Source organism: Chrysochloris asiatica, unplaced genomic scaffold (genome assembly GCF_000296735.1).
Source record: "Chrysochloris asiatica unplaced genomic scaffold, ChrAsi1.0 scaffold00066, whole genome shotgun sequence".
Classification (NCBI taxonomy): Eukaryota; Metazoa; Chordata; class Mammalia; order Afrosoricida; family Chrysochloridae; genus Chrysochloris; species Chrysochloris asiatica.
Genome location: NW_006408584.1, coordinates 11587663 through 11603454, shown reverse-complemented (window position 1 = coordinate 11603454; position 15792 = coordinate 11587663). Strand labels below are relative to the sequence as shown.

At 35.0% G+C, this 15792-nt stretch overlaps 1 protein-coding gene across 1 annotated transcript in view; it reads left to right on the top strand.

The window, feature by feature from the left end:
• Nucleotides 1-1511: 1511 nt before the first annotated feature.
• The window catches only part of LOC102829971 (probable ATP-dependent RNA helicase DDX60-like), a gene marked incomplete at its 5' end in the record, with an annotated part of 180523 nt that continues 166242 nt past the window's right edge, over nucleotides 1512-15792 (top strand). The window contains 3 exons of the mRNA XM_006864549.1: nucleotides 1512-1573; nucleotides 2310-2499; nucleotides 7891-8232. Of these exons, the coding sequence (XP_006864611.1) occupies nucleotides 1512-1573; nucleotides 2310-2499; nucleotides 7891-8232 (594 nt within the window). The remainder of the gene's footprint in view (nucleotides 1574-2309; nucleotides 2500-7890; nucleotides 8233-15792) is intronic.

Below are 15792 nucleotides of genomic sequence, written 5' to 3'. Positions count from 1 at the left end.
ATATTGATATTGGTGGTTCCCTGTTTTCAGTCTTGTAGGTTTGTTTTACCTTAAATACTTTTATATCTGGATTGAAGTCTGGCTTATGTTACTGTGTGTGGTAATCTGAGGTTGTTGTCTGCTCTTGTTGGTTTTCATACCAAATAACACCTTAGTATTTTTTATAAAGATGGTCTGTCTGATCACTACAAATTCATTTAATTTCTGTTTATCAGGAAATGTTCTAATTTTGCTGCCATATATGGGTTACAGCTTTTCTGGACATATGATTCTTAGATGCCAAATTTTTCTTTCAGAGTTGTATATATTTCATTCCATCACCTTCTTGTCTGCATTGTTTCTACTAAGATATCAGTTTAGTCTTATCAATTCTTCTTTGTAAATAACAGTTATTAGCCTTCTGCTCTCATAAAGATTTACAGCCTCAGAAACTCAATTCAGGGTCGCTATGAGCTGGCACTGACTCTATGGCGTACAATCTCCAGTACAGGACTGAAAACTACACAGTCTGTGGTTCAAGTCTAGCAGCTCCTCTATGGAAGAAAGATGAGACTTTTTGCTCCCACGAAGATTTTTGTTGTTAAGTACCATCAAGTCTGTTCCAACTCACAGAGACACTGTATAGGCTTTCCGAGGAGTGGCTGGTAAACTTCAACAGTCGATCTTGCAGTTGAAACTGTCCTTGCAGTCCAACACCCCAACACCACACAAGAACTCTAGTTCACTATGAATCTAAACTTACTCAATGGCACTTAACAACAACAAAAGCATTTCTGTATTTGGCAACACAGTTTGTGTTCAACTACTTACTTAATGATTGGCAGTTTGAATCCATTCAACAACACCATGGAGATCTGCTTCCATTAAGATTACAGTCAACATTACTTGACAGAGTAGCAGTCCTAGTATTGGAGTAAAAAAAGAGTTCGACTCTTGTAACACGTTGTTGTTGTTAAGTGCTATTGAGTTGTTTTTGACTCAAAGTGACCCTGTATAGGATTTCCAAGGAGCAGCTGGTAAGCTTGAACCACCAGCCTTGTGGTTCAAAATGACTTTGCAGTCCAGCGCATTAGCCCACAGCACCACACCAGTAGTAGTTGGAGTTAATTCAACAACAGCTAACAACAACATTTAGCTTAATATTTAGTGACTATTCAGCATATATATATTGAAGAATAAGTGAAATTTAAAAGTTTTCTCCTTTTATTTCAGGTTTTCCATTTTTACTACTAACTGATGTTTAAAAGTGCACAAGTGAAAGAAATTTGCTATTTAGTATTTAACAGTTGTGTTTAGAGGCACATAGAACAACAAGAATGGGTAATTTTGTATTTTTAATTTTTATAGATTATAAAACTGATTCTGTAAATTATACAGATTTAATGAAATTAATATAACTTTACTCATATTATAACATCACCTTTCCAAATAATAATCAAATGATAGTTTCATTAAATAGGATTGATGCTTGAAAATAATCCATTTTTTTTCTCTCCTTTTTATGTTTAGAAAAATCTTCAATATTTTTAAAGATAATATCACAGTTCATTTTGGAGGAAATGCCAAAAGCTGAGTGAGTAGTAATAAGTCATAAATTTAAAAAATTGAAACATCATATTTTTTGTATATCTATTTGGTCTTAAAAGTATATTTTGTTTCTGAATATAGATCTTCAAATGTTGTTTGGTGATGGTGCAAACAAGTTTTCTCTTGCTTTGTTTGTCCATGGCTATCCATGTACATACTGCCTTATAAAAGAATGAGATTGATGAAGTCGAAAGGGAAAGTAGTATGTCCTATATTCAGAATAAGTCCCTGGGAAGTGAAAATGGTTCACATGCTCAGTGCTAACTGAAAGTGTGAAGATTTAAGTCTTCAGAAATGCCTAGAAAGAAAGACCTGGTGATCTACTTTTGAAAAGTCAGTCATTTAAACCCTAAAGAACACAGTTCCACTCTGAAACATATGTGTTTGTCATAAGTTGGAATCAACTCATGGGAACTGGTTTCTGACTTATTATTCAGAAGACATATATTGAAGATATTCCTAACTATAATCCAAATTCTGCCATGGCCCTTCATAATTTGTTCAGTTTCTCAGAGCCTAATTTTACTTCTCTATAAAATGGCAATTAACTTACTTTCTTCCCATAAAGGATAGCTGTGTGTATAAATGCAAACAGTCTTTGCATAAAGTCACCCATAAGCTTATTATTTAACAAATCAGTTATCAATCATAATAATGGTAGAATAATGATAATATTGTTCCTTTTATTATTTATTCAATATATGATTTTTCTTTCATTTTAGATATTCCAGTTTATTCAATGATTTTGTCGAATCTGAGTTTTTTCTCATTGATGGAGATTCATTCCTTAGCACATGCCTATGTGAGAAATCATTAACCCCTGGGCAGAATCTCCATTTCTTCTATCTGGTTGAACGCTATCTTGTGGATCTTATGAATAAAGGAGGACATTTTGCGATCATTTTCTTCAAGGTAACTTGTAACAGTGCAGAGTTGAATTCTTTCCTTAAATATAAAAACTAAAGCTAAAATCCACCAAATTATTAGAAACAGTTTTCTTATTACAGAATAAAGTATATGTATAAAAATCTAGAGATTTTAAAGCAATTATTAAACAATGATTACTCAAAATCTTAGTATTTAGCAATCATCACAATTAAGATTATTTTATTTTCATAATGATGGAATTATAGTGTGACAGCATACAGCATAAAGAACCTTGGAACAGCACCCTAATTCATCTTTGGATTCTAGTCTTACAACTCTGAGAATTACTTTTATCTTAGAAAATTCAAAAGTTAATTTCCCAGAACCTCCAAAAATGGCAGATTCACTAACCTGTTTCACTACTGTATTCTATATAGTGAATATCTATTAGAGAATACTTTATCTTTTTTTTTTTTCTTTTTAAACTTTTAACATTTCAATAACATTTTAACCATTCAACCACAATATCTGTGTCTAAATAGTTAAAATTTGAGAAATATATATCATTAAATATATGAAGGCTTCAATAAGTTCATGGAAAACAAATCCATTATCTTTTAATTACATTTTTCTATAAATTTTTGAATCCTTGTCTTCTTTGTGTGTATATGTGTACTTATGTATATATATATGTTGTTATTGTTAAGTGCTGTCGAGTCCTGAGTCATAATGACCCTGTGTAGGGTTTCAGAAGAGAAAACCTGTAGGTTGGAAACACTGATCTTGTTTACAGTCCAGTGCTTATCCTACAGCACCAAACCAGGAGTCCATAACATACACACATATATAAACACATACACATGTATGAGACTTCAAGGAATTAGCTCGTAGATGTGTGGGGGAATGGAAATCCAAAATCTGTAAGCCAGACTATGTATTACTACAGGCTTGTATCTCAGGATCTGTTAAGTCAAGTGTTAGGAAAAGTATGGAGTGAAAATAACAAGCAGAGTTCTGCCAAATTATGTATTTATTGTTTGGAAGCAGAACACATGTTAAGGAAACTCTTTTCAACTGATTTATTACAGTAGATTACATTGTAGAAAGTAATTACATTGCTGTTGCTGTTGTAAAATGTCATTGAGTCAGTTCCAACTCATAGAAAAACCATGCACAACAGAACTTAACACTGTCCAGTCCTGTGTCATCCTTACAATTGTTATGTTTGAACCCATTGCTGCTGCTACATTGTCAGTCCTTGGGGGTCTTCTTCTTTTTCGCTGATCTTCCATTTTTACGAAGCATGAAGTATTTTTCCAGGTATTAGTCCCTCCTCATAACATGTCTGAAGTATGAGAGACCAAGTCTCATCATCCTGGCTTCTGATGTGCATTTTGGCAGTACTTCTTCCAAAATAGATTTGTTTGTTTGTTTTAGCAGTCCATGATACTTTTAATATTCTTCTCCAACACCATAATTGAAATGCAACAATTATTATAAGGGCTTCCTTAGTCATTGTCCAAGTTTCTCATGCATATGAAGCAATTGATAACACCATGTCTTGGGTCAGGTGCCCTTTAGTTAGCAAACTGCTATCTTTACTCTTTAACACATAAAGAAGTCTTTGCAACAGATTTGATTTCTAATGCAATTCATTGTTTGATTTCTTTCCTGCTGCTTCCAAGTGTTAATGCTGGATCCAAGTCAAATGAAATCTTTGAGAACTCCAAATTTACCTTAATTATTCATAAAGTTATTTACTAGTTGAATTGTGAGGATTTTTGTTTCCTTTATAATAAGATGTAATACATATAGAAGGCTGAAGTCTTTGATCTTCATCAGTAAGTATTTTAAGTGCTCCTTCCTTCCAGCAAGCATATTACAGGTTGGTAATGAGTCTTCCTCCAATCCTGATGCCACATTGTTCTTCTGGTAGTCCAGCTTCCCAGGTTATCTGCTCAGCATACAGATGAATTAAATATAGTGAAAGAATACAACCCTGGCAGATACCTTTATTGATTTTAAACCTAGTATCCCCTAGTTATGTGTGAGCAACTACCTCTTGATCTGTGTACAGGTTTCTCATATCACAACTAAGTGTTCTGGAATACTCATTATTTGCAATGTTATCCATAGCTTGTCATGATTCATACAGTCTAAAGCCTTTGCAAAGTTAATAAAGCACTGGTAAATGTCTTTCTGGTATTCTCTGCTTTTAGCCAAGATCCATCATGTCCACTTCTGTGTTGGACTTAAATCTCTGGCAGTTTCTTATTGATGTACTGTAGTAGCTGTTTTTTAAATTATCTTTAGCAAAATTTTACTTGTATGTTATATTAATAATATTGTTCAATGATATTTGCATTCCATGGGGTCACTTCTCTTTGGAATGGGCACAAGTATGGATCTCTTTCAATCCGTTGACCAGATGGCTGTCTTCCACAGTTTTGGCATACATTAGTGATCACTTCCAGTGTTGCATCCGTCTGTTGAAAGAGTTCAATTTGCATTCCATCAAGTCCTAAAGCTTTTAAATTTATTATTATTATTATATTTACCAATGTCTTCAGTGCTGTTTGGACTTCTTCCCTCAGTACCGTTGGTTCTTGATTATATACTACCTCTTGAAATGGTTGGACATCGATCTTTTCTTTTTGGTGAAGTGACTGTTTATTCCTTCCATCTCCTTTTTTTTTTTCCTTAAATGTTTTATTGTGAATTATGTGATAGTTTACATGGGAGAACATTAATTTTACATTCGTTCTATCGTATATCATCTCATTGCCATGCTTACAATCCCCTCCATGCATCATCAACCAACCAAAGGGTATATCCTGCAATCCTGCCCCCTATACTCCCCAGGTCTTCAGCACACAATCTCTCTCCCTCTCTGGATCTAAAGTCTGCAGCTGCTCTATGGCTCCACGACATCATCTCTGCCTCCTTTTCAGGCATCACTGCTTCTCTGGGTAGGGTCCCCCTCTCCGCTTTTCTCCCTTGATGGTCCTAGAAAACTCCACTCCTAGACTGAAAAGTTAATCACTCCCCTCCTTGCTATAAAACGTCTACCTTTACATTTCCAACCCTCACAATCAGTCCTGATAACAATTATTCACTGTTGTATCACAAGAGACCCATCTGCATTTCATTGCATCAGCCCCACCTAGACAGATTGGATATTACTCACTTGAGTTTCTACCTTCCTCCAAGCCCTTTGGATCTAGGTTCCCTCTTGTAAGCCAGTCACTTCTTGCCTTTGCAGCCCCTCCATTTTGGGTAGCCAATGTCCAAGTTGCCTGTTCCTGTCTACTCTGTGTGTGGAGGGGGTGGAAATGATTCTTGCTGTAAGGATTTATTCTCTCTTTTGAGCTACTGCTTCCATAGGTGTAGGTCAAGTTCATCAAATTGTATGAGCATACTTTGATGCTTTCTGCATCATTCAGTGTTTTGCCTGTGGAGTCTTTCAGTATTGAAAGGTGAGGCTTGAATGATTTTCTTCAGTTCTTTCAGCTTGAGAATTGATAAGAGTGTTCTTCCCTTTTGATTCTCTAACTCCAGGTCTTTGCACAGTTGATTATAATACTTGACTTTGTCTTCCCAAGGTGCTCTTTGGAATTTTCTGTTCAGCTCTTTTACTTTCTTATTTTTTTTTCTTTTGTATCTTTTAAATGAACCTTTGTTTTCTTCCTGTATGATGTTCTTGATGTCATCCCATAGCTCTCGGGTCTTTGGTCATTAGTATCTAGTGCATCAAATCCATTCTTGAAATGGTCTTTAAATTCAGGTTGAATATATTCTAGGTCATATTTGTCTCTCTTGAATTTACATTCATTTTCAGCGTGAACTTGATATGAGCAATTGATGTCCTGTTCCACATTCTGCCTCTGGCCTTGTTCTGACTGATGGTGTTGAACTTTTCTACCTTCTCTTCGCACAAATTTAGTCAATTTCATTCAGTATATTGCATCTGGTGAGATCTAGGTGTTGCTTAAAAAAAAGATATTTGCAATGCATAATTCATTGGTCTTAAAAAATTCTAGCATGTAATCTCCATCCAGTATCATCTTTTTTATGATGAATGCAATGTCATTTCTTTTGAATTCTAATTTCCAGCCTAGTAAACAATATGATTTTGTCTAATTCAAAATGTCCAATACACATCATAAGGTTTTTAGTTGGTAAACAGTCAGAAGTAGCCTGTCTCTCCTTCTTCCTAGTCTGGAAACTCCACAGATACCCGCCTACCATGGGTGACCCTGCTTATATTTCAAATACTGGTCATCAAAGTACCATGCAAGCTTCTACAGTATATCAAACAGACAGAGAAGCAGTGGGGTAATTACTTAATATTGTATAACTAAAGCTAGACTAAGGAGCTCTGGTAGCGTAGTGGTTACGAATCAGGCTGTGAACTGCAAGGTCAGCAGTTCGAAACTACCAGCTGTTCCGCGGGAGAAAGATTGGAAACCCTGTACAGCTTCGCTATGAGTCGGAACCTATTCCACGGCACATAACAACAACAACAACAGTTAGACTAGTAGGGTTAATGGTGGTAGTATGTGGTGGTAGTGTGCCGTGGAGTCAATTCCGACTCATAGCGACCTTCTATAGGGTTTCTGAGGCTGTAAATATTTACAGGAGCAGAAAGCCTCATCTTTCTCCCGTGGAAGTGCTGCTAGCTTCAAACTGCTTGAGGTTAGTAGCCTGACTCATAACCACTACACAGCTAGACTACTTACTATTGGACAAACCCATGGTTATCATAGACTAACCAACTTTACACATACAATTAACCAACATAGATATGTGTAACCCTTACCATACCTTCCCCATCCTATCATCACTAAATGTAACCAACGTATTACTCTTAAGAATTTTGGTGTGTCTCTTTTCAATCACTTTGCAATCCAATTTTTTTTTTTTTTTTAACATGATTGCTGGTTATAAGCACTGTTCTAAGAAAAGAACCAGGGTACTGATCTAGTTAAATTAATTATACATTTTGGTCTGCTAAGAAAACCTGTACTATTTAAGAAGAGGCACAGTACCTGCAACAATCCTCCTATTTAAAAGATCCACCTGAGCTTCCTGCTCCAGAAAATTTATAGCCACTTATGTAACTTTAGATTTTTTTTTTTTTTTAACCAGAAATTGGAGAGGAAAACAAGTGAAGTGTAGGCAAAGAAAGTGTGATGATGAGCTCTCAATACTTTGTGTCTACTTTAAGAAGCAAATGTGTTCACATTCAAACTGGTTTATGGCATACATTTGTTGAAATGACAGTTAAGGTTTAAGGGTCTTTTTCATGACTAATAGAATAAAACTGGGTTGGATCTTATTTCTTTAGTGCCTTTAATGATATATATGTGTTAATCAACAAAAGTAATAAACTATTAAATGATAATTTCAGATAATGTATCCTCTTCTACCCTATAGGATGCTGAGTACGCTTATATCGATTTTCCTGAACTTCTTCCTTTGAGAAGTGCTTTAATTCTTCATCTTCAACATAATACTACCATTGATGTTCGAACTGAATTTTCAGGATGCTTATCTCAGGAGTGGAAACGTTTTTTGCAAGAGAGTTGCCCATATTTCCTGATAGTTTCAGACGAAGGCCTGAGTGATGTGCAGACATATCTTTTCAAGTTTTTGATCATACATTCTTGGGCAATGAAGGTCAATGTTGTACTTACTTCTGGACAATCACGGGATATTCTCCGACTTTATGCATACCTTATGCCAAGCAAGAATAGAAACCAGATATTTTTCAAGAAGGTAATTATCTCAAAATCAATTATCTCCTGGGTTTTGTAAATTTTTCTAAATAATGACTAGATTTTCTTTCTTCTATGAAATTTAGATCTTTCAGATAAATTAAAGTAATGTTAATTACAAAGTAGCAAGTCATTAAGCACTATTGTTATAAAAGTTGTTGTTAAGTGTCCTTGAGTAGGTTCTGACTCATAGTTTGCAAGGAGAGGCTGGTGGATTTGAGCCATCAATCTTGTGGTTAGCAGTCCATTGCTTAGTCTATAGAGCCACATCATGACTCCATTATAAAAGTAGTCCTTGATATTTCCCATGAATTATGTTGCTTAACCCCTTTTTATCAGTCATCTAAAATATTAGTATGATCTGGTTTACCCATGAGGAAATGAGTAATTATCTAAGTATTTACTTCTGATCACTAAGAAATAGACAGTTTATTTTAAAAGTGGGCATCTGGCTCCAGTCCTTTTGTGCTAAATTGCTATGCATATATTGCTTCTAATCTAGTAAAGGCCAGCAATGCATTGTGCTGGAGGCAGAAGTTATGTCTCTGTTGCTTAGACACAATGATGAAATAATGATTAATATGGTGAGCTTAATGGTAAACAATGAATACTAATGAAGAAAATTAATGAGATAATTTTATTTTTCAATAAAAATGATATTCTGGAGAATTTTCAAAGTATTTAGAATTTTAGTTCTGTCATAACAGTTTCCTATGACTTGGGAGTAAATCATTCATGCTGACTTTGTAAGTAAGTTAATTTTTGTTTTGATTTTCAAAATTGGTAAATTCTGAATATTAAAATAGTTTATGTATAAAAATAATTTTGCACCAGTTATAATGTGTAGCCTTTGAGAATTATGTGACAATACTCAGTGTTAGGAAACATCCAGATGGTTGTCATGAAATGTGAAAAATGGTTGGTTGTTTTGATTGCACTCTTATCATTAAACCATTTCCATCTTGGTTGCTTACTGTGAACAGGAACAGTCTTAGGATTCATTTTTATACTGAGAGGAAATATCTTCTAGTCTCTTAGAGCAGTCCTTGAATCTGAGTTTAAAGAGTGCTTTACATACATTCTGCTCAATCTAGTCAAGAAAAATTTTCTTAAATTGAAAACTTAATTTTTGTAAAATAAACTGTTTCCTAATTTATTGACTACTACCCTTAAATAAGTTATTACATTAATCAGATTGAATATGTGAAACATAATTAAAATATATTGTATATTGATAATGGCTATTGCTGGATGATGGGTACCTGGAAAAGAGTTAAGTCATTCTTCATTTATATGCATGCTTAAAATTTTTCATAGTAAATGTATGATGTACTTATTGGGTATGATTTTCTTTATGGGATATTTGAAATGTAAAATTACACTGTACAATTTTGTTAATCTGTGTATAATCACTGATTTATACACTTAAAATGAATGAATTTTATGTTATATTAATTATTCCTCATGAAACTATTCAATTAGTAAATGCACTATATCCTTAGACAAAAACTAATTTGGCAAAGAGAAAACAGTTCCTTTTAGCAGGCCTTAAAAATATTGCTGACTCTGTGCAAATTATATTGCATATACCAAGAGGGCTTCAAAAGGTTCAAGGAAAAGTGGAATTAAAAGATAATGGAGCACCAGTCAAGAAACAGAGTAGAAGAATGGATAAGGAAACAGGACCCTTCAATATGCTGTCTACAAGAGATACATCTTACATCAAAGAAAAATATGGATTAAAAATTAAAGAATGGTAAAAATATGAGAAGCCAATGGTAATAAAAAATGAGCAGGAGTGGCAACATTAGTTTCTGATAAAACAGACCTTATTGCAAAAACCAGCATAAGAGACAAAAAAGACCATAATTGCATTGAAGGATTAATTGATTTAATAAAAGGATTAATAAATGTATGCTCCCAATGAAATAGCCTCAAAGTACATAAATCAAATGTTAATAGAACTGAGGAAAGAAATAGACAACGCTACAATAATAGTGGGAGATTTTGATGTACTGCTTTCTTAAAAGCATAGAACAACTAGAAAGAAACTCAGCAAAAACACAGAGGAACAACTTGGCCTCGTATTTATATAAAGCACGCAACCCAACAACAGCACAATGCACACTGTTTTCCAGTACACAAGGAATATTCTCTAGAATAGACCATATGCTAGGCCACAGAACAAGCCTCAATAAATTGAAAAGCATCATAATACTACAAGCCATCTTTTTAGATCATAATGCTCAAAAATAAAAAATCAACAATAAGAAAATCAAGAAACAACAGAAATACTTGGAAACTAAAAAATGCTCCTCTGAAGTTACTGGTTAATAGAACAAAGAAAATTTGAAATAAAAAAAAAAAGTCTTTGAATCAAATGAGAATGATAACACAGAATACCCAAACCTTTAGGAACAGCATAAGCAGTACTTTAGGAGGTCAATTATAGAACAAGCACATGCATCCAAAAACAAGAAAGAACCAAAAGCACAACAGCTCCAATAATGAGAAAAGACCAGCAAAATAAGCCTACAGTCATCAGAAAAAAAGGAATAAAGATTAGAACAGAAATAAATGAATTAGAAAGCAGAAAAACAATAGAATCAATAATACAAGGATTAATAAAATTGACAAACTGTTTTTAAAAGTTACAACAAAAAAGAGAAGATGCAAATAGCATGCATAGGAATTAGTGCTGGTGACGCCACAACAGAACTAACAAAAATAAAAAGAATAAAAACAGACTACTATGAAGAGTTGTACTCCAATACATTAGAAAATCTGTAAGAAATGGATAACTTTTTAGAAAAACACAACTTACCTAAACTAATATAGAATGAATTAGAAATCTTGAACAGATTTATAACAACAACAAAAAAAGAAATTGATCAGGTCATTAAAAAACTCACAACAAAGACCAGGCCCAGATGGCTTTACTGATAAATTATGCCAAATAGATTTTACTCAAACTGTTCTAGAACATGGGACTTCTTGTGTGGCACTATAGGATAAGCACTGGACTGTGAACCATGAGATTCGTGGTTCAAACCACCATCTATTCCTCAGAATTCCTGCACAAAGTCTGTATGAGTCAGAACTTACTCCACAGCACTTATCAATAACATTCCAGAACATAGAAAATGATGAAACACTCCCGAATACATTTTATAAAGTGAGCATACCATCATACCAAAACCAGGAAAGGACATCACTTAAAAAAAAAAAAAAAAAAAAAAACTTTAAATTACAGATCAATATCCTTCATGAATTTAGATGTGAAAATTCTCAACAAAATCCTAGCCAATATAAATTTACAAACATATTAAAAAAAAAAATCATGACCAAGTGTGATTCATATCAGGGATGCAAGGATGGTTTAATATTAGAAAAAATCAATACAATCCACCACATCAATAATAAGAGAGAAAAAAGCACCAGATGATTATATATTTGAGAAAGACATTTGACAGAATCCAGCATCGATTCTTCCACCAATCGTCCATCAGTTTGTCATAGTGTGGTGACTTCTGTATTGCTGTGGTTCTGGAAGCTATGCCACCAGTATTTTAAATTCTGGCAGGGTCACCCACTGTGGACAGGTTTCAGATGAGTTTCCTGATGAAGATAGACTAGGAAAAAGAGACAGACTACTTCCAAATATTTAGTCAGTGAAAACCATATGAATAGCAGTGGAACACTGTCAGCACCAGGTTATTGAATATTGAAACATAATGAAGAGCACCAGAATATTGTTAGATATAGTGCCGGAAGATGAGACCCTAAGATTGGAAGGCACTCGAAATGTGACTGAGGAAGAGCTGCCTCCTCAAAATAGAGTTGACTGTGATGATGCAAATGGAGTAAAGTCCTCATGACCTTCAATTACTGATGAGGTACAACTCAAAATGAAGAGAAGCAACTGTAAAAGTCCATTAATAATTGGAACATGGAATGTGTGAATCTAGGAAAATTGGAAATTGTCAAAAATTAAAAGAAACAAGCATCAATATCTTACGCGTTAGTGAACTGAAATGGACTGGTGTTGGTCATTTTGAATATGACAGTCATAGGATTTACTATGCTGGGATTAACAAATTGAAAAGGAATGGTGTCACATTCATCATCAAAAAAGCATATCAAGATCAATCATCTGTGGAAAGACAAAGTGGAAAAGCTCCATATCACCAGGCAAAACAAGTCTGTGGAACATACCATGCAAATTCAGGCTGAAGCTGAAGAAAATGGAAACAAGTCCACAAGAGGTAATATATGACCTTGAATATATCCCACCTAAATTCAGAGATCATCTGAAAAACAGATTTGATGCATTAGACACTAAAGATGGAAGAATAGAAGAGTTGTGGGGTGACATTAAGAACATCATAAAGAAGAAAGCAAAAGGTCATTGAGAACACAAGAAAGAAGTAAAAAGGAAAAATGTATGTCAGAATAGACTCTGAAACTTGCTATCCAGTGGAGAGATGCTAAAGCAAATGGAAGAAGTGAGGAGGTACAAGAGTTGAACAGAAAATTTCAAAGGTTAGCTCGAGAAGAAAGTCAAATACTATAATGCAATGTGTGAAGACCTGCAATTACAAAACCAAAAGGGAAGAACACGCTCAACATTTCTCAACTGAGGGAAATGAAGAAAAAAATGAAAACATCGACTTGCAGTATTGAAAGATGCTATGGGCAAAATACTGACTGAATGATGCAAAAAGCATCAAAAGAAGATGCAAGTATTTCATTACCAAAATGAAATGGTCAATATTTGAAGAAGTAGCACATGATCAAGAGCCAATGATCCTGAAGGAAGGAGTACAAGTTGCATTGAAGGCATTGGCAAAGAACAAGGCACCAGGAATTAACAAAATGCAAATTGAAATCTTTCAACAAAGTGATGAGGCACTGGAAGCACTCATTTTATCTATGCCAAAAAATTTGAAAGACCTGGCTAACTGACTGGAAGAGATCTGTATTTGTGCCCATGCCAATATCCCATGGTAGATAAGTTTTACTAAAGATAAGCATAACTGGCTGCAAACATACATTGACAGATAACTTCCAGAGGTTCAAGCTATATTCAGAAGAGGATATAGAATAAGGGATGTGAGTCCACGAGATCCATTGCTGACATCAGATGGATCTTGGCTGAAAGCAGAGAATACCAGAATTCTTACCTGTGCTTTATTGACTAGAAAAATACTTTCGATTGTGTGGATAATGACAGGCTATGGACAACATTGCTAAGAATGAGTATTAGGAACCTGTACATAGACGTAGAAGCAGTTGTTTGTACAGCATACAGGAATACTGAATGGCTTAAAATTAGGAAAGGTGTGTGCCGGGGGTTGTACTCTTTCACCGTATTTATTCAATCTGTATGTTTAACAAATTATCCGAGGAACTGGATTATATGAAGAAAAATGTGGCATCCGGATTGCAGGAAGACTCTTTAACAACCTGCGATATGCAGATAATACAACCTTACTTGCTGAAAGTGAAGAGGACTTAAAATACTTACTAATGAAGATCAAAGAACACAACTTTTGGTATGAATTGTATCTCAATGTAAAGAAAACAAAAATCCTCACCACTGGACCAGTAAATAACATCCAAATAAATGGAAAAAATGTTGAAGTGTCAAAGACAACTATCAACACTCATGGAAGCAGCAGTGAAAATATCAAATGGTGTATTGCATTGGGCACATCTGCTGCACAAGACCTCTTTAAAGTGTTAAAGAGCAAAGATGTCAGTTTGAGGACTAGGGTGTGCCTTATTCAAGTTATGGTATTTTCAATAACCTCACATGCATGTGAACAGTAGACAGTTAATTAGGAAGACCATGGAAGACTTGATACATTAGAGTTATGGTGTTAGAGGACAATATGAAGGTACCATGGACTGACAAAAGAACAATTTGATCTATGTCAGAAGAAGCCAGTGTGCTCCATGGAAGCCTGGATGGCCAGATTTCGTATCTCATACTTCATAAATATTATCAGGAGGGACCAGTTACTGGAGAAGGATATATCATGTTTGGCAAAGTAGAGGGTCAGAGAAAAAGGGAAGCCCCCAGCAAAATGGATTGGCATGCTGGCAGCAGCAATGGGTGCAAACATAATGATTGTGAGGTTGGCCCAGGACCAGGCAGTGTTTTGTTCTGTTGTGCACAGGGTCACTATGAGTTGGTACTGACTTGATGGCACCTAAAAACAACAACAACATCCGTTTTTTATAAAATCACTTAACAAAGTAGGAATAGAATGGATATTCCTCAACATAATTATGAGCATATTTACAAATCCAACAGCCAACATTACTTTCAATGGAGTGAAAGTGAAAGCATTCCCTTTTCAAACAAAAACCAGAGAAGGATGCCCTTCATCACAACTCCTATTCAATACTGTGTTGGAAGAATTTTCCACAGTCCTGTTGAGGTGTTGTGAATTAATACACTGGATTGCATGTTTCATTGGAACTCTAGTACAGTGGTTCAAGCTCACTAGCCACTCCTTGGATACCCTATACAGGGTTGTTATGACTTGGAAATGATTCGATGGCACTTAACAAAAACAACACAAGGCAAGAAAGGGAAATAATTAAAGGCATCCAAATTGACAAAGAAGAAGTAAAACTCTCTCTACTTGCTGATGATATGATCCTATACATAGAAAATTCCAAAAACTCAGCAAAACAATTACTGGAACTCATTGGGAGATTCATCAAAGAAGCAGGGTACAACATCAAAATACAAAAAATCAGTTGAGATTCTCTATACTAATAAGAACAAGTCTGAAAAGGCAATTAAGATAGCAATACCATTTACAATGTCCACCTAAAAGGTTAAATTTTTTGTTATTAAGTGCTGTTGAGTCAGTTCTGACCCATAGCAACCCTGTATAAGATTTCCAAGGAATGGCTCGAGTTTGAACCACCAATCTTGAGGTTCAAACTGACTTTGCATTCCAGCGCATTAACCCACAGTGTCACACTAGGACTCCAAAAAATTAAATACTTAGGAATAAATCTAACCAGAGAAACAAAAGACCTTTACAAAGAAAACTACAAAACACTACTCCAAGACACCAAAAGAGATTTACAAAAATGAAGATCATACTATGCTCATAGATGGGAAGACTAAACATTGTGAAAATGTTAGTACTACCCAAAGAAATCTATAGATGAATGCAGTGTCAATCTAGATACCAAAGCATTCTTTAAAAGAGATGGTGTGATAGTTAAGGTTCTCTATCAACTTGATTGAGCCAGGATTCCCAGTTGTTTGGTAGTTGATATTTAACTATATGATGACTGGCTCTGAGTAGCCAATCAATTGAAAGGATGCTTCCTTCAGCATATGGTCTGCTTCCAATAGAATGGACACACGAGTATATCTCGCTCCTTTTCCTGGTCAATCTGGATCTTGCATCTGGGTCGTCCTCCAATCTCTGTCCTCCAATGGATCAGTGACCTGATCTATTGTGTGTTTGCCTCCTGGGCCTGCCCACCAAGTGTGCCTGAAAAATTGAATGCCAATGTTTCTGTTGCCCTG